Source organism: Lissotriton helveticus, chromosome 4_1 (genome assembly GCF_964261635.1).
Source record: "Lissotriton helveticus chromosome 4_1, aLisHel1.1, whole genome shotgun sequence".
Classification (NCBI taxonomy): Eukaryota; Metazoa; Chordata; class Amphibia; order Caudata; family Salamandridae; genus Lissotriton; species Lissotriton helveticus.
The window spans coordinates 1,099,955,991-1,099,975,497 of record NC_136063.1 but is presented as its reverse complement, the minus strand read 5'-3'; the positions used below and the strand labels follow the sequence as shown (position 1 = coordinate 1,099,975,497).

Below are 19,507 nucleotides of genomic sequence, written 5' to 3'. Positions count from 1 at the left end.
GGAGCGGTGGAAGAAACGGCTATCTGCCAGCAAGTCAAATAATAGTAAGGCTTGCTGGTTAATAATCAATGCTCTTGCAATAATGGTAACAGGGCCAGTACTACAAACATCACAGAAATAGCTTGGGTGGACTATATTTCCAAATGGTATGGCATACAATTGGCACTTTCTCCTAAGTATAGGCACTCTTGCTATACTAAATTTACAGAGAAACTTGGAGAGGAAAAAGAGAAGCATTGCCCACGAATAAGGGCAACTTTTGATCATGGCAGCCTGCAGAACCGACACAACCTCTCACCCTATAATGAAGCCTCTGAAAAAAGAAGAAATCATAGCACTACTTAAACGGATTAGGTCAAATGGGCCGCCTGGCCCAAATGGCATCTCAAATACCATCTTTAGGACAGTTCCTGACTGTGGGCAGTGATTCTGCCCCCCCCCCCTTTATATTGAGTTCATTTCGACGCAAACAGTTCCATGATTCATGGCAAGGAAGTATTTTGCAACCTATTTACCATATTTACCAAAGCGGTTCCCCTGATTTCCTACAAACTATCGACTTTATTCATGCTCCTTTTCCACGGCTTAATGGGTCTAGTGTCAGCCATGCTTGCACTTGCTGTTTACACCCCATTGGATTTCCTCCAATGGGGTGTAGCTTTGATATCCTAAGTTAAGGAATCTGGGGCTAGATGTCTCTATCTGATGAACAAGTTACTTACCTTCTGTAACGATGTATCTGGTAGAGACACAGTCTAGCTGCAGATTCCTTAAAGCCCGCCCACCCATCCTCCCTGCTCTGCAAGGACCTTATTAGGTTGGGTTCTTTTCACTGGTCTTTCTGCCTGTGGTCTCTCTCTTCCTGCGTGTTCGTCTCTTCGCATCCTTCCCAGATCAGGATGTCTTATTCTGTTTTACCTGTTGCTTCTCCACACATTATTGCAATTCGGTGGTGGGCTTCTTTATCCATCCGCCCTGTCACACCCTGGTTCTTTTCCAGTGTGGAGTTTGATCATGTCCTTTTTCCCTCCCTCCCCCCTGTTACTTTTTCTCCATTAGTTTGACATCAATTTGATTATGCTACAGTCAGTTGGTCATATTTAGTGCGTATGGTTGCACATTCTCTGTTGTTGCAGAAATGTTGTCAATTGCCATAACTTCATATTGTTAGTCTTGTTGTCCATTACAATGGCATTCATGTGGTTGCAGACTGCCTTTCGTTTACCATAACATTCGTTTCCATTGCTGTTTTGCCTCATAGGAGGGTATGGTTCTTCACTTCTGCTAGACTCTTTCTAAGGGGGGAGTACTCTGCTCTCTCCCTTCAGTTCTTTACAGTATGACGGTCTTTCCCTACAATGCATTTTGATGTTTCTCATTTTATTATCTATTGTCATTGTTGTTTCAAAGATTTTGAATCTTTTTTGGCACAGTGTTCCCACACTTTCACAGTTTTAGTAATTGCTCTGATTTGTGGCACGGAAAGGTTTCATAGTAGGAAACTGACGTCAGCGCACAAGGACGGACTTATATGGCTCCACTGACGTCATATCCGTGGACGACATCAGGGCGGAGACATGCGACGCCGTCCCCTGGCGCGCAGATGTACTGCTGAAAAATCTCTGGATGCAGTCTGGCACCTGAAGGATATTCTAAGTTAAGGAATCTACAGCTAGACTGTGCCTCTACCAGATACATTGTTACCTAAGGTAAGTAACTTGTTCATTAGGGATGCAAATGGCCCCAACATTGGGCCATTTCTCAATGCCCTATAAGAATTACTCAGGGTGCCAATGCAGTCTGTTGTTCAGACCTGTTATTGGAGCAATATCAGTATTAAAAGGATTGCAATAATATAAAGGGGCCAAATGGCTGTGAGGTGGATTGGTTAAAAAGAAGTCACTGCACAAGTGTCGCAGAAGGGCCTTTGTGCCACCACCCAGAGAGGGTAGTGTTGCACGGAGTCTGCTGGTAACGCAGAACTGTGTGTTAGAAGGACAGGACGTCAGAATGTAGGAAATGAGTCCCTCTATGTCAGTACCTACCAGCCCAATCCTGAAAAGCTCACTGGCCCTCAACTGCTTAGCTCCTTTTCATCGGAGCGGTTCCGGACACGGCGCAGTTGCGAGCTTATCCTCCCGAGCAGCAAGTCCAGGATATTCGGGCTATTATTCCGATCTTTCAGCCTCTATCCTAGGTTTCGATAAAAATGACCCTGGAGCTACTGGGCCTCATGACCTCCTGCATCCTGCCGGTGGCCTATGCGAGGTGGCATACGCAGGCTCTGCAGTGGGACCAGAGGTTTCAGTGGGCACAGCATATGGGGAATCTTTCAGATTGCGTCCATATCTCTGAGGGCACTGCACACCAATTTCAGTGGTGGCTAATGAACCAGGATTGGGTCAACGGCAGATCCTTCTCACTTCTCCATCGGAAGTTCACAGTGGTGACAGATGCATCAATTCCAGGGTGGGTCGGCTACATGGGAGAGGCGGAGATCAGAGACCTCTGGTGTCCGGCAGAATCTGGGCTCCACATCAACCTTCTGGAGCTTCGGGCAATCCGTCTTGCACTGAAGGCATTCCTTTCTTCTGTCAAAGGAAGAGTAGTGCAGGTGTTCACAGACAAACACCACTGCCATGTGGGACTGCAACAAACAGGGCAGGGTGGGGTAGTGGACCCAATGTCAGGAGGCACTTTGTCTCTGGAAGTGGCTGCAACATCAGGGCATGTCCCTGGTGGTGCTACACCTGGCAGGTTCTCTGAACACCAGGGCGGACAAACTCAACCGCCGGTGCATGATGGATCACGAATGGTGTCTTCACTCAGAGGTGGTGCAAGGTCTCTTTCAGTGGTGGGGAGAGCCTTGGTTAGATGTTTTCGCCACTGAAGAGAACACGCAATGTCAGCAGTTCTGCGCGTTGGAATTTCCAAGGCGGCACTCGCTCTGCAACGCATTTTGTTCGAGTGGGGTTGCAGTCTTCTATACGCCTTTCAGCCTATACCACTTCTACCCAGAGTGCTGAAGAAGTTCAAGGACGCCTCCTTGTGTGGCGATTGAGCAGCTTCATTTGACAGCTTTCGACTTTCCTTTTTTTTTTGTATTAGATCAATCCATGACACAGACACACATCATACATTTCATGGTCAGTAGGTACAAAGTATTTCAGTAGGAATGCAGTCAATAGAAAGGAAAAGCCAAACATGGTCAAAAGACAATAACAAAACATATTACAACCATAATATCATTATGGGCCCAAAATTAAATAATGTATTCATAAATTGTATCATAGAGTCCCAAATCTGCAGCCCCAGTTTTTGCCGTCCGGGTGACTTTAAAGAATTTAAACTATGCTCCATATTAAATACATTGTAGAATTTAGCCCTCCACATCTCAAATATAGGAGCCTCTCTTTGAAGCCAGCATGAGGCTATGCATAACTGCGCCACTGCTAAAGCAATAGATGTAATATATCTAAATTGATATATTGGCTGTTCGCTTGAGACGTGATGCCATACCCCTAATAACATCATTTTCTTCGTGATTGGTATTAAAATACCTGTAACCTCTGGCAAAAACATCTCTACTTGTTGTACGAATTGTGTCCTTGCCGTGCAGTCAACAAAGATATGTACAGCATCAGCTCTGTCGGCGCTACACCTAAAACATTTTCCATCATGATCCCCACTCCCTTCATCATACGCACTGGTGTATGGTAAAGATCGAAAATAGTTTTATAATGTTGTGTTTGCAGATTTGAAGACAGCAATATTTTCCCTGCCTTATTAATGGGAGTCTGCATCAACTCTCCTTCATACCCTAATCGTGCAGACCATTTTCGATCCTGAACAGCCAAATCATTATCCTGAGACTCAACTAACATGGAATATAAACCCCTATTTTAGCCCTCTTCCTAATTGCCTCCACTATTGGTAATACCCTAATGCTACCCTGGTGTAGCTGGCGCCTAACCAAATAGTCTAGTAATTGTAAATGCTTGAAAAAATCCTAATGTTGGAGTTCATAGCTTTCAACAAGTTCCGAGAATGAGCATAAAACCCCATCCTGAAACAAGTCACCCAGATATCTAATCCCCTTCATCCTCCAGCACATCATCTTGTAGTCCCAGAATATTTCTGGGAACCTAACGGCAGTGTCAAGTGGGGTATAAAAATTTAATTGTGAAATTGTAAAATATTTACTTATCCTACTCCAAATCTTACCAGCCGTGATCATAACCTTAAACCTTGTTTTTTTATATTAACTAGACAGAAGAAGGTCGGAAGGTCATTCACTTTTGACAGAAAATTATTAAATGACAAGGTATTTAGAGATCATATGTTTGGGTGGGCTGGGAGTTTTCTAGAGAAAAACAGATCAGCATCTAACCCGATTATATGGGATACCCTTAAGGCATGAATACGAGGCGAGGTGGTAAGTTTTGGGTTATACAAGCAAAAACAATGCCAAGCAGTAATGCAACAATTATTGGAGGAGCTTCGTGGGGCGGAAGTGGAACTGTTAAATACTCTTAGACAAGGATTAGACTGTTACACCGTAAGATAGCACGTGTCAAAGCTAAAATAAACTCTATTTGGTGCAAGGAAATTGCCATTCAATATAAGACATTTAAACAAAATAGATATATATATGGAGAGTCGACGGGGCGAGGTCTGGGCAAAGTTTAGAGTTAGACAAGCCTCTCCGATAATCTCGGCCATGACTGATGCTGGGGCAAAATGGTCGAAACAGAAGAAGGTATCTTGGGGGGGGGGGTTATGAGTATTATCAGGAGTTGTATAAGCAACAGGATCTGGACGAACTAAACAAAGAATTTTCTTCAAAAAATTGATATGAATAAAATTAGTGTGGAGGATCCAACAGAATACAAGTTAACAAGACCTTAAATAGTTTGAATCAACATTTCGTTATTCTGATTTAACCAACAATCATAAGGTCTTCAGAAGTGAATTCATAAGTAGGAACCTCGAAGTTATAAGGAGCAGGGCTTTTCCTGATCCTTCCAGATGCATCATACTGCGACCCGTGGCAAGGACAGTAATAGCCACCAAAATCTCCTGCATTGGAAATGGGTACGCAGCCAAGATGTGTGCACACTCCTATTAGAATAGCCCATTTTTTGACTCTGTCTAAATCATGGTGTGGGTCACTTAAATCAGCCAAACTGACTTGAGCTTCCTGGTCAATTTCCTTTTGGGTTCTGTGACGAACAAACAGTGGTTTTCCTCTCCACTTGAACACCATATTCTTGCCTTCTTGAATATCAGATAGCTTGACTTCAATCTTCGACATTGCCAAAACATCGGCAGAGGCGCCCATCGTCATGATAAACTCTGTGACAATATTCTTAGCAGCATATGCTGTAGCAACAGCTGCTACTCCCGTTACCAAGTAGTAATAACTACTTCTAGAGTCCATACTATCCTGCGAAGACTTGGTGGGATTTAATACTTCTGGTCGTCTGTAGTTGGAAAAATCGGGAACAGTGACATTGTTGTGTGCAAAACGGACAACAGAAGGACCATTGATGCCTACGATAGCCTTAGGCCCACTCGCCGGGGCCTGCCCGAGAAGCGAATCCCGGGTCAGGAAGGGCTTCTTTATCTCAAGCAGCTGTAACTTCTCAGCCACCACTGGAACACCGGTGACCAGCGGTTTCAGCGGACCTGCTATGGCATGCGAGGTGGCGGCCAAATAGGGCAAAAAGGGCCCGGAACGGGCAGCTACCGACAATATGGCGAATACTCTCCCAACCGGGAACAGGATCAGGAGTTGTATAAGCAACAGGATCTAGACGAACTAGACATAAAGAATTTTCTTTAAAAAATTTACATGAATAAAATTAGTGTGGAGGATCAAAAATTACTAGACGACTCATTAACAATGGAAGAACTAGAGGAAGCACTAGGTCAGCTAGTATATGGGAAAGCTGCTGGACCAGATAAATTACCGTTAGAGATTTATAAGCTGTTTTTCCCGGTGTTGAAAACGGACATGTTGAGTATCTTCCAGGACGCCCAGTCGGGGAAACTGCCTCTTGTCTTGGGAGGAGGCAAACATTGTTGTGTTTAAAAAAAAAAAAAAAGGATAAACCTCCTTATATACCAGGGTCATATAGACCAATATCTTTGTTGAATGCCGATGGGAAAATGTATTCTAAGATTTGGCTAATAGGCTTGTGCGAGTTATCACGCCCTTGGTCTGTAGGTCCCAACATGGACTTATTCCTGGCAGAAGTACCATCAACCATATTCATAGAGTCATCACTCTTATTGATTACTCTAATGTGCACCATAAAACGCTTGGTTGAATATTTTTAGATGCAGAGAAGGCGTTTGATCGCGTATCCTGGATATTTATGTGGTAGGTCATGCGGGGGACGGGGTTCGGGCTAGGTTTTATTAAGGCAATTCAGAGTATCTACCAATCACCACGCGCCAGAATTTGTGTCATGGGCCGGGAATCCCAGCAAGAATCTATTCATAGGGGACTAGACCGGGATGTCCCTGCACTCCACTATTGTTTGCGCTATATATTGCCCCATTTGTACATATGCTGGAGCATACTGATAGGATAAGATCAATGGAATGTGGAGATCATTTGGTACGTGTTCTAGCATATGCAGATGATATCGTTATAGCCTCTGCGGACCCAGCACAGGCTATATGTTAGATAGAAAAGATGGCTGAAGAATTTGGGCATGCTTCTGGATACAAGCTTAATGCAGCTAAAACCCAGATATTATGTACGGATCAGGCATGTTTGGGGGAGAGCCGCGTAATGGATGAAGCACGATATTTAGGTATAAAAATTAGAATGTCTTTACAAGAACTTGTTGAGGTTAATTGGAGCAATATAGTCTCAGGGGTTAAGCAGCAGCTCGAGTGTCTGCATTTGATGTTAGTGGGGACACTCAATGTTTTAAAAATTATTGTCCTTCCTAAAGTGCTTTATTATTTCAGGGCAGTACCGCTGGAGCTAACTAAAAAACAGCTCCAAAGAATTCAATCTATATGTGATAGATTCATGTGGGGGCAGCGGAAAGAGAGAAGAGCCTTTAGATTTATTTTTTTTAGATTTTGTTTTTTTAGTGTTCTCATTCTGCAATAGTTTTTGTAAGGAGTTTCTGTTTCCGACCCTTCACTACCCTGTAGTTTCGTGACCCGACAGGGGTGTCTCCCATTGTTTTTTGGTAGGGGTCCCTTTATTTCCATTACCAATTCCAATAAATGTTTCCGAGGGAGGGGAGCTAGGCTTCTTGGCTACTCAAACAGGCATTCTGCCTGTTTATTTATTGCCATTGCATAATCATTGGACTTTGGACAATCATAGATCATACTTTCGATTAAAATATTCTTTGTAGTTACTGACTGGGTCGGTTAAACCGTTCCCAAATTTCCCAAAAGTTATATTTTTTACTCGGTTTCCCCCTCCTGTCCATCCCGTTTATTTTATGAATTGATGTCAGCCATTCCCAGTGCGTAGGGGGTACGGGGCTTATCCATTTGATACATATTTCCCTTCTTGCCAGTAAAATTGTTTCTTAGTAAACCTAACTAGGCATTCCGATTGGTCCACCCCAAATACAACAAGATCAATACTTACATCAATTGGTCTTTCTAGTAGGGTGTCAAGAGTCTTACCCACTTCCTGCCAGAATTTTTTGAGCTGGGGGCACTGCCGAAACATGTGCAAGTCGTCTGCTTTCTCCTTACCACATTTGGGGCAGTTCTTCGTTTTTGACCCGCTGAACTTTGATAACCTCTTCGGGACCAGTAAGCTCTATGAGTGGTAAACAAATGGTTTCTCCTTAAAGCAGCAGATTTTACAATAGACCAAAATTTTTCCATAGATACTAGCCATATTTTTTGTACATCCAGCGTCGGCAGGTTGTTCCCCCAGGTTGCATCTGGAATTGAGAAGTCCTCCTCACCAGCTGATATGAGGGCCCAGTACCATCATGAGACTTCTTTTTTTTAAAATGCGCATTTTCCTGCATTCCCTTCTCCAATGTACTGTTTCCTTTTTTACTTTCTGTTAAAGTTTTTGCCCAACTTGAAAGTTGATCAAATTTAAATTTTGATAGGGTGCCATTCGTTGTTATTGCTAGTTGTTCCTGTCGATAATGTTGTTCTCTGTTACCAATTGGCCCCATTTAAGTATTCCTGATGCTCTCAACGGGATGGCAAGCCTATCTTTAGACATTCCGGAGTCCCCGGTGAATCCCATATAGGGGCATATTCACTATGATAAGGTATCTTCAGTGTGCATCTAATATGATACCATAGCTTTGCTGCTGACTTAAGGACCTTCAGTTTAACCTTTTAAAAATATTTTGGATGTCCAAATTTGTATAAAAAGTGCCCTTCTACACCAGTCATTGCTTGTAGGTAGGCAGGATAGTGCTCATACTCATTCAAAAGAACCCTCATATATTTAAACCGAAAAGCTCTATAATATTCTAATATATCAGGACTTGCTATCCCACCTTGTTCTTTTTTCCTCCTTAGATTTTTCAATGCTGTTCTTGTCCCTTTTGATGACCCTATAAAGCTGTTTAGTTCCCCTTGTAGTTTCTTTATTGATTCCCTCTCACACTCTAGTGGAATCGAGCTGAAAATGTACGTAAATCTGGGTAGAATTGAAAATTTTGTTATATTTGATTTTCCCAGGAAAGTCAGTGGGAGACCCCCCATACCTAAAGTACCTTAAATACCTTCCTAGTTTCAACCAAAACATTTATTAAAATGTATTTGGGCCATTTTACCTAAGTCTCAAGCCAATTCCAGGCCTAGATATCTTATCCTTTCCTTTACAAGTAGGTTATTACTATGAGTATTCCATTCCAGGATTCCCCCGTTTTTGCCTGATTAATCAGATACTCTCCCAAATAGTTCCAGAGTTTCTTCTATGATGTTAACGGACCCCACAAAGTCGTTTATAAAGATTATTAGGTCGTCTGTGTAGAGGGCAACTTTTTTCTCCCACCCTTGATAACGAAAAGGAGATATTTCTACATTATTTCTGAGGTTTTGCGTTCGGGGTTCGATGTATAGATTAAAAAGTAGGGGAGACAAGGGACAACCCTGTCTCTTTCCTCTCTTGATCTTTATGTTATCTGTGGGGTTTCCGTTAATTAGTATTTTGGCCCTTGGATCTCTATATAGTCTCTTAACCATTCCTTGAAAATTTTCCCCCAGTTTATATTTTTCCAAGACGCTGTTCAAAAAAGACCAGTTCACTCTGTCGAATGCTTTGGCTGCATCGAAGGTGCTTATGGATAGGGTCAACTTTTTTTGTATGGCTAAGTCTATTGTTCCTATTAATTTGTGGGTCAAGTCCTGAATCTGTCCCTCTTTCACGAAACCTTTCTGATCTGTGTTACTTAGGGCTCCTGCTACTTTCCCCAGCCTCTTTGCCATGATCTGCGTAAATATCTTGTAGTCGCAGTTTAATAGAGATATGGGCCTGGACTCACATTTACCCGGATTTTTTCCAGGTTTTAGTAGTATGTTTATTACTGCATCATTCCAGGAATCTGGAAATTCTCCTTTCTCAGCAAAAATATTGTTTATCAATTCCGTGAGGGGGGGACCAAGACATCTCTAAGTTTGATGTAAAGTTCATTAGGTAGAACATATTTGTAATTTTTTCGTTTAGGTCTTCTCTTTCATCTTGTGATAGTATTGGTAGATCTGAACTATCTAAGTAGCCGTAGAGTTGTTAGTTTATTGGCATAATGTCTTCGGTGTATAACTCTTCAAAGAATTTAACAAATTCCTGCATAATCACAGCATCTTCACAATTTATTTCTGCAGAGTTCCCGGGTTGGATACCTGCTATCTTGTTTCTGTTCTGGTCAGTTTTCGTCTTCCATGCCAGCATCTTGCTGCATCCTTCTCTGTATTCGTAGTGGGGCAGTTTGCTGACCTCCTATTTCTCTCACTATATTCTCCAGGGTTTCTGTGGGGGCTTCTGTTGACCTTTCAGACTCTATCTTTTCCCTTTCTGATGTTAAGGTTTCTGTTTCTAGTTGTATATCTAGGGTTTTTATAGTGCCTTCCAGTTGACTCATTTTGTGTTTAATTTTTTGGGATTTGTATGCCGCAATACTTAAGCTTTCCTCTGATTACCGCCTTGTAGGCATCGCAAGTTACTTGTATAGAAGTACTCTTTTTATTAGCTTGGAAATAGTGTTCGGTTTCTCTTATAAGGGCGTCTATGTTTTGTGGGTCTGCTAAGATTGTGCGATCAACTGTCCATCTTGTTGGAGTAGTAGTATGCTTCATTTGAAGTTTTAGTAAGACTGCTGAGTGATCAGATAAATGGGCGGGCAAATGTTCCACTTTCTGTGTGCTGTCTACTAGGCTTCTATCCAACAGAAAATAGTCTATTCTGGAAAGCTGTCCTTCTTTTTTATTTTGAAATGTAAAACATTGCGCTTTAGCTCCTTTCTCCTTCCAGATGTCAACTAAGCCCAGGTCTTTTATGCATAGCCCTAACCATTCCCTCATTTTTAAAAGATTTGCTTCTCTTCTAGCTGGAAGACGATCCACCTTAGGATCCAGAATTATGTTAAAATCTACCCCCCATAATCATTGGGAAAGCAGCCGTTAGTAGTTGTGTATATAGCTTTTGTAGTGGGTGTGGATCGTGTGTATTTGGCCCATAATAACCAACAATAGTGTACTGTTTGTTGGTTATTCTTACTCTCGTTATCACCCATCTCCCTTTCCTGTCCACCTCAACTGACTCCATTCTTGCCTTGAGGGATTTTTTCAATAGTATGGCTACTCCTTTAATGCAACAGTCCTGATTTGTACAGGAGTAAGAGTCTACCCATCTCAGAGTCTTTATTATTTCTTCCCATTCATTTTTCAGGAGATGCGTTTCCTGTAGTATTATAATTTCACTGTCTATTGTTTTCAAATATTCAAATATTCTCCTTCTTTGGCTTTTGGTTCTAAGGCCATTAACATTCCATGAGAGTATGTTAACTACTGCTGGGTCTTTCTTCGCTGTTTTTTTCCTTTTTACTCTGCGGTCTTCCTACTGATTTGCTGGTCCCTTTCTCCTTCATCTTGTTTTGTGAGGACTCATTTTTGTTTTTTTCCCTAGTTTGCTCCCCACCCATGTGTTTATATTTTTTTTCTTTTGTCTTTATTGAGTCATCCCTCCCTGGGAAGCCTCCCTTCTTTCTTCCACTGGGCAGTAATGATAGCCCTCTTTGAGCTCCATGCTCACCACACGGTTGTTTATTTTCGTTTTCTAGTGTTGCTCTCGCATTTGATAGCGCATTGTTCCAGGAAGTGCTCAACCTCTTTTGGCTCCCTAATGTTGTGCATTTTGTTCCTCCACATAATTCTAAGGGCGGCAGGGAACTTCATCTGGACTGTTGCTCCTAAGGATCTTAATTGCTGCATCTGCTGTCCGAGCTCCCATTGTCTATCCTGGGTTGCCTTAAAAAATACCTAATCGGATTCTGAAAGACCACGCATCTTTGTTATAGGAGCCCTTTTTTAGGGCCTCACTCAGAATCTTTTCCTTGAGGTAGAAGGTTTTAAAATGTATCAGAATTTTCCTCGGGTTTTTCCTCATCTTATTTTTTCCGCAGGGGTCTCGATGCACCCTTTGTATATCTTCGGCTAAAACTGCTGCTTTTGCCCACGGGAAGTTCTATTCTAGTAATAATACTACGTATTTTTTAATGTCATCACCTTCTCGCCCTTCTGGCACATTCAAAATACTTAAGTTATTCCTCCTTGCTTGATTTTCCAAGGATTCTAACTTTTCTTTGAGGCTTCCTTCATTTGACTTCAGGGCCCTGATTTCCTTCTGGTGCGACTCCACTTTTTTGCTCAGGACCTCTACTGTTGTTACTCTCTCCCCAAGTGCATTCAACTTAGTGTTCAGCGTCTCAGAAGCCTCCTGTATCTCAGTTTGATTTTCCTCAGAGATTGCAAATTTAGGCGTCATTCCTTCTCTGGAGGGAACTCCCACTGTCCATCCCAGCAAGATCTGACTGTTTAAATTGATAGCACTAATGAAATCCATCCATATCCTGCACATTGCTCCCTTCTGTGCTCCAAAAGAATACTTCAAGAAGACTGACTTATTGCAGCACCAGGGGTCCACTGAAAAAAATCTTGGAAACGTCCTGAGAGAGCAACTGCGAAGGGGGAATAGTGCTCCCATATGTTTTAATTGCTGCTGGGCATTAAGAGTGGCTTACAACTTAACTTTTACTGCTTGTGGTGAAGCCCCACTCCAAAAAGACCAGTTTGCTGAAGATCATAAGGAATACATACACTCACTGTACAACAAGAGTGCCCATGCTTTGCCCTATATCACGCTCTCTGTGAAGGGAATGTGGAATACTGCAAAGAAGATATTGTGCTGGAAGAACCAACTGACTGTGTAGACCCCAATATGGTTGGGTAGCAAAATGCTAGAGGTTTCAAGACTCGCTGAAAATTTGAAGCTTAGATTTAAAAGGAATTTTTGAGGTAAGATGAATGGGAACCAACTGATATAAAGTCACTTGAGAGGTTGCAGGAGGTGTATACCTTGAATAATTATGAATTGTACTGATATTTACAACTTAGACACACGCTCGTACACATGTAAGGATAGATGAGGATGTACAGTGCCAACATTTAACACCTGTATTAGAGCATTGCGTGAGCCTTTGGTGAAAGGAGCTATATCACTCATCTCCAAAAACATTGGTAAGCCATTACCCTTCTGGCCTTGTGCAGTAAGAGGGGAAAGGGCAAAGGTATGCTTGCCTTTAGAAGATACCGACTGCTATGAGGCTGTGTCTTTCATCATGGAGGTAGCAATAATAACAGGATTCAGGGTGCTCAAACTCAAATTCTCCACAGGGTACCCAACACTAGAATCTGGCCTAAACTGTATGGGAACACTCCTAGCTCTGGAAGGTTATGGAATGTGGCCTGGTGAAATCTCCTGTGATTCAGTTTTTTTGGCAGAGAGTTAAGGATACATTGATTAAAGTTCTAGATAGGCACTTAGATGCGGCAGCTTCAATATCTGTTATGAAAATATAGGAAGAACCTAGTCCGGAGACAAGTACCCAGGACAACTGGTGTGCTAACATGGATTGGTGTTTGGCAGAGTTAATGGTGTAAAAAGCAAAGGGTTGCTCTACAAAACATGGGCTGTAAATGCAACCTTTTAGCTTATGTTCCTTTTCTCCTTCCCCATGTCCAGTTCATATTCCCTTCCAGTAATCAGTGCTTCTCAAGCGTATAGAATTTTGCATAAACCTCACTCATACGATCACAACGCTGCATTGCAGCGTTGTGATTGGCTTAGGACAGCCTATCCTGCTTCTTGCACCAACAGAAGCCAGGAAGAGGATGGAAGAGAGGCAGCGGTCGGCTGGGTGGTAGATGTTTTTTTTGTATTTTCTCTCACAAGCCCCTGCCTACCCATGCCATTCCTCCCCGCCCCACTACTGATTTGCGGGAGCTATTTATATAAAACATATCATCAGTAAAGGTGAGGTATTAAGGTAATTGCTGGACATCTACCTTTTAGGAATGCAATTCAAGAACTGTTGACTAATAATAGTTTACTATGTAAGAATATATATTCCCCTGTTGCTGCTGCTTTTTTTTCTTTTTTCAAAGGTGTTTTTCTTTATTTCATTTTCATTGTACAAACAATAACACAGCAGAAGGGTCGACATGTCAACACAGGTTACAATATCTGATTAGATTCGCTCTTCTGCCTTAAGTGTAAAATGACAGAGGGGCATTTGATGTTACCATTTTATCTTTACCCTCTCTGTACAGTGGCAGGATACGCGCCTCCAAGTCTGGGAGAGCTACTAGGAGCTCAGTCTTGTGTTGTGCTGTAGGGGCTCCAGCTTGTTGTGTCGACAATAACCTCAATAATAATGGAAGGCGGAGGAGATAAGGAAGGGACAAAGAAAGTCTAAAAAGGGTAACATGGCCCAACCTCGAGATCCCCCTGGCTCCGCCCTTCCTTCTGTCCCACCAAATATATCAACTACATGCACATTGCTAAGTTATTACATCAAACCATGCTTATAGTGTGAGGCGAACATGCTGATGCTAGCTACCCCCTCTTGTGTTTGCTATTAGGCAGTGTGCCCACTCATCACCTTCCTCCACTTGAGACATTATGGGTTCCTGGTCATTTAATTCCAGGTGTGGCTCATTTTAGAAGTCTTGCAGATTTGTGTCCCAATAGATGGCGATAGGGATCTTGCGAAGCCTCAGGGTGTCTTCCCTGCCTAATGCGATGCTCTCTGCCTTGGCCCATGTCAACATCGATTGCCTTCAGGCCACCAACGGGGGTGGGCGCTGGGGATTTCTATCTCCTAGTGATCAGATGTTTGGCCACCAGCATTCCTAGGTCTAAGAAATGAGTGGTCACCTCGAGTTATTTACCTTTATGAAAAAGGCCCAGGATGCATACCTTCCATGTGTGCGCCAGTGTGCTGCCTGTGCAGGCGGGTAGCTGGGTCATGACTCCCTGCCAGTAAGGGATGAGGAATGGTCAGGCCCATATCATGCCTAGCATATCATAGCATCTGGCATCTGGGGCAAGCGGTGTCTGCACAGTCGAAGTATCTGTTTATTTTGGCAGGAGTGAGATACGCTCTCTGGTCAGTGTAGTACTGGGTGAGGCGAAAGCAGGCGTTGCGGGGATTCAGGTTGGGCTTTCTAGTATAGGGGCCCATTCCTCCAACTTTTTATTTTTTCTGCTGACCTTTTGTTCTATCGTTTCAATTTGAAGCAAGCAGTCTGGAAGCATGCACTTCATTATTACATCCTGGTGATCTGACTTTATCACTTTAGCCTTTTTCCCCATCACAGTTTTGCTTAGATAGTGCCTGTGAAGTGGAGTGATAGGACTTGGTGTAATGAAGGTTACGTAATTGGGCCATTACCACCTCATCCCTCTTCCTCCTGATAGACATTATGTAAGTAGTACCATGACAAAAAAGAGTGGAATTCAGTTTAATGAAGATTTTCGGTAAGTAATTGGACATTTAACAATCATGTGCTTTGCTTCTTGCTGTTCGAGATTACCCTGTTTAAAAAGTCAGTACATGTAGGAGTCCATCTGCTGTTGGTAAGACATCAAGAAAGTTTGGGGGGGAAATCTTCTTTGTTTGTGGCCTCTAAGATGGATTCAGAGATGTAATTCCGTCCCTGCTTTCTTATGTAAAACAGTCAAAATCAAATCTTACCCTTTTCCGAATCCTGCGTTTGTCCAGCCCCATGCCTTTTCCATATTTTGCACACCTTATGCTATCTGTTCCTTGAGGGTTCGATTACTGTTCTTGATTTATTTTGTGTGGATATTGTGGGCTTTCACTTTGCTGCTTTCAGTTCCTCGTTAGTCTCGTCCCCAGGAGTTTGGGTGGGTTGTCATTTTTATAGTATAGCTTACCAGTCAGTCTCCTACAACCTTATGTGTAAGTCACCCGAAAGTCTCATGCCGACCTCTGCATCCTTCATGGTCCATGTTATTATATACCAAAGATATAACTCTATTCAAAGGTATAAAAAAAATGGCAAGCATCAAAACTGCTATTTGTATCAGAATATATTCCTAAGCATGCTGTATGTCTCTAGGAACTTATTTCCAATGTTGTTATTAGAGGGTTAAAGAGCAAAATGTGTTTAACACCAGTTGCAGTAGGCCCACAAAAGCAGCTGAAAGGTTGATTCTTGCACAGGCACATACATAGCTTCAAAGCCGCCTATGTAATGTTACAAGCACTTTGATACCCTGAAAATGACTAAAATGCCTTACGGTAGCCAGGTTTTTGTTAGCAAGGCACCTGATGCAAGAGTGACGGTACTCCAATAGATAATCACTGTGTACGCTGCACGGATGTATGACATTACAACGCATGCTTTTACCACGCATGCTTTTACATCGCAAGTTTTACAACGCATGCCTTTACAACGCATAGCACTTTGGCGTGCTAGATAGTGAATAGTTTAATTTACTATTCCAACTCCAGTCCCCGTGGATAGTAGGGAAGGTGTTGGATAGTAAATTAAATCTATTCCCTATCCTAGAGCGCCCCCCAGCGCAATGCGTTGTAATGGTTTGCGTTGTAAAAGTTGCGATGTAAAAGCATTGCGTGGTAAAAGTTGCGTTGTAAAAGCATTGCGTGGTAAAAGTTGCGTTGTAAAAGATGTTTCCCACGCTGCACATAGTAACTATTCTGATCTTAGTTGGGAAATATTCCGAAATGATGATGATTCTACTGTGGAAGCAGTCTTTGTTTTTTAGGTTATTCTTGCCACAACCAGCATTGAATAAACCCTGTTGAATTGTTTTTCAGAGTCCTTTGTGGTGGCGGAAAGAGAAATGTTCGAAGAAGATAAAGCCGTTGTAAATGTACCGGAGTGCGAAACCACCTTCCAGCCGGAGCCCTCGTGTTCAGCTGTAAGAGTGTCGGCGAACAAACATTACAAAAGTAACAACCCCGCGCCGGAAGGGGCCATAAACAAAATGCACGAAGAGGAGCACCATCAGCAGATGTCCATCCTACAGCTGCAGCTCATCCAAATGAATGAAGTGCACGTGGCCAAAATCCAACAAGTTGAACGTGAATGTGAAATAGCTGAAGAGGAACACAGGCTCAAAATGGAAATTCTAAATAAAAAAAAGATGTACTGGGAACGAAAACTGCAAACCATCTCGAAAGAGTGGCCAGTGCCGCCATTTAACAGACCCTTCCCAAGTTCATCCTAAATTCAGGTACACGTCAGAAATGGAAGGACCTTCTGTAACGATAAAGGTGTGTTATTGGCAAGAGGTCGTCCCAATCGGCCATGCCAGGCAACGACTGTCAAATCAGACCAATCAAATATTGACTAGGAACTGCACATAGGAAAGACGATGCAGGCACGAGAAATGTACATTGGGATGGCCGGGACTCGGGATAGGAGGAACGGGTGGGAAAGGGGAACAGGCACAATCCGTTTGTCTGCCAGTGTGCCCGGTTACAAAGCCGCTCGGGTTTGTTGAGATGTAGGCCGCAGTGCTCCCTTCTTTACATGTTCAGACTTGGGTTGGTGGCATAGCCTCGTGCCCACGCTGGAGTTGGCCCCCACACCACATTGTTTCTAATAGGCGTACAGTACATTGCAGATTGTTTCTAATATTCCATGATCTGGGTGGCATTTTCGACTTGTCCTATTTTTTATATGGGTGTGACGCTGGCAGCGCGAGGCTGCCCCTACTGTTGTGTTCTACTGCAAGCTAAAGCTAGTCCACCAGAAACAGACTATGCGAATTACTGCCTTTTACTTGACTCGTGGCTATCGTCTACTTGCAAATATGTGACCGCATTCAAAATGATGAGCCAAAAATTTTATCTTTTTTCTTATTTAAGATGTAACTCGACTTCAAAGGAAGAATTATGACGTGTCATGAGGGGGAATGTTTCTAATGAGCTGCACACGGACCTTTTAACATTCATGCCCACCAACTGCCTCTACATTTCCAAATGAGAAACATCTTTGTTCGTTTGATTGCGTAAGAATAAAAGACTGATAGGATAATGTGCTTGTCATACTTTGAGCCATGTCATTGGAAGCTCCCCCCAACGGTACATGTCCACTCCACCCTGAATGAACCAAGGTGTGTTATCTTGGTAAACCTGTTTATAGCGAGGCCAGTGTGTTCCTCAGGTACATTCCTGTACACCTGTTGGTTGAAGACTACTGTTAGGGCGTACTTCTAGCAATTCATTCTAGTGACATTGAAATGTGAATGTGATGGCAGCAGGTTTTCATTAGTGCAGTATTGTTACACGCTCATTCGCATAGCATGTAAAACAGCAGATCAGATTCTGAATGCATTGCTTACATGCACATGAAGGGTTTCTTTCCCTGTCAGTTTGCTGCTTCATGACGTTTTCTAACTGCCCTCAGAGATATCTAGCACATTTCATTTGAAGTCCTTTGTTCATTGGCCAGGAAATTGGCTTTGGATTTCCTTAACAGGCTCCTTTTTTCTAGTCTTGTATTTGGGGACTCTCTGCATCTTTATTTCACCCAAACTGTGTGTTGGGTCGTGAAACAGGGGAAAGGGTACAGTAAGCACATTAGAGTGGTTAATCTTGAGTGCTGGCCAAGTGAGTGTGGTTGTGTTAAAAAAAAGAAAACGTCCTTCAGCTGTAGTTGAGTTACTGTAAAATGGTCTGGTCTGTTTAGTAGGAACTGTTTAAGGTGTTTTGTGCCTGCCCCTAGTGTTCTGGCCCCACACCAAAGTTCATTGTCCCGTTCTTTTACAGCCAACTAAAGTGGCTGAGTCGCTGTTGTGCTTCATTTTTACAGTATTTACAAAAATCTGTTTTAATCAAGATTTAATTCTCTCTGAGGTAGTTTTGCTCTCTGTGACGTATCCATTTTTTGCTAATTTTAGACATTTCCTTTTGTTTCCTTTTTTTTAATTCGGTTTTTAGAGCAATGCCTTCTGCATGTCCTACAAGAAACGTTGATAAGCGGCAAATAGCAGGGCTCATGCTTCATTTCTTGCTCAGAATATCAGGGAAGACATCAGGACATACATGTACATATCCATGGCCTGATGTGTTTGAGAGGTACAGATGTCTACCCGAGGGAACAGATCCTTTAACATACTTCTTTTCGGCTTCACCCAAGGGTCTCATCCTCGCTCTTACATCCTTGTGAGTTGTAGAGGACTCCAGATCTCTTTTAGTATATGTGCGTCTGGCAGAGAGTGTTAACAAATGTAAGTAGCTTGTTCTTTGACCTGCTGCTCAGCTGTTAATTGAGACTTCTGACATTGAAATGGTCTTTCCCATCGCCATAACATCAGCTAAATGTGTGGGCGAGCTGCAAGCTCTTTCTGTCAACTCTCCTTATACACCTTTCTTTCTTGATAAGTTGGTGTTGAGGACCAGAGCTTCCTTTCTACCAAAAGTGGTGACTCCATTTTCTGTTGGACAGGCTATCACCCTTCCTGCTTTCTTTGCTCCATCTCATTCCTTTAAGAAGTAAGAGAGACTACATTGTTTGGACCCTAAGTGGGCACCAAGCTTTTATATTAATATCACCAAAGTACATTGGGTGGACGATCAGCTCTTTGCAGTTGTTTGCGGTGCAAAGAGCAGCAAGGCAGTGCAGAAACCGACCATCTATCTTTGGATTGTTATTTGCATAAAAGTCAACAATGCACTGGCTTAGGAGTAGCTCCAGAAGGTTTACAGGCTCATTCCACCGGAAGCAAAGTCGCTGCTACTGTGTTGGCATGCAAAGTGCCTGTCCTGGACATTTGGCAGGTGACTACGTGGGTCTCTACACATGTTCACAAAGCACTCATATCCTCAACAGTCATGTCTGTCAAGAGTGCATTTTGCCTGCTCAGTCCTGCAGGACCTTTTGGTCAGAGACAATTCACAGGCCTACTACCTTGAGCAGTACTGCTGTAGGATCTAAG

General features: G+C 42.7%; 1 protein-coding gene and 1 pseudogene across 7 annotated transcripts in view; one reads left to right on the top strand and one right to left on the bottom strand.

The window, feature by feature from the left end:
• Positions 1 to 17,604, top strand: part of MSANTD3 (Myb/SANT DNA binding domain containing 3) — a 265,161-nt gene extending 247,557 nt beyond the window's left edge. For all 7 annotated transcript variants that reach the window (XM_078687701.1, XM_078687700.1, XM_078687695.1 and 4 more), the window contains one exon: positions 16,380 to 17,604. In XM_078687701.1, coding sequence (XP_078543827.1) covers positions 16,380 to 16,792 — 413 coding nt within the window. In that variant the 3' untranslated portion in view covers positions 16,793 to 17,604. The remainder of the gene's footprint in view (positions 1 to 16,379) is intronic.
• Positions 4,940 to 11,998, bottom strand: LOC144826841 (cytochrome b-c1 complex subunit Rieske, mitochondrial pseudogene; annotated as a pseudogene).
• Positions 17,605 to 19,507: the final 1,903 nt, after the last annotated feature.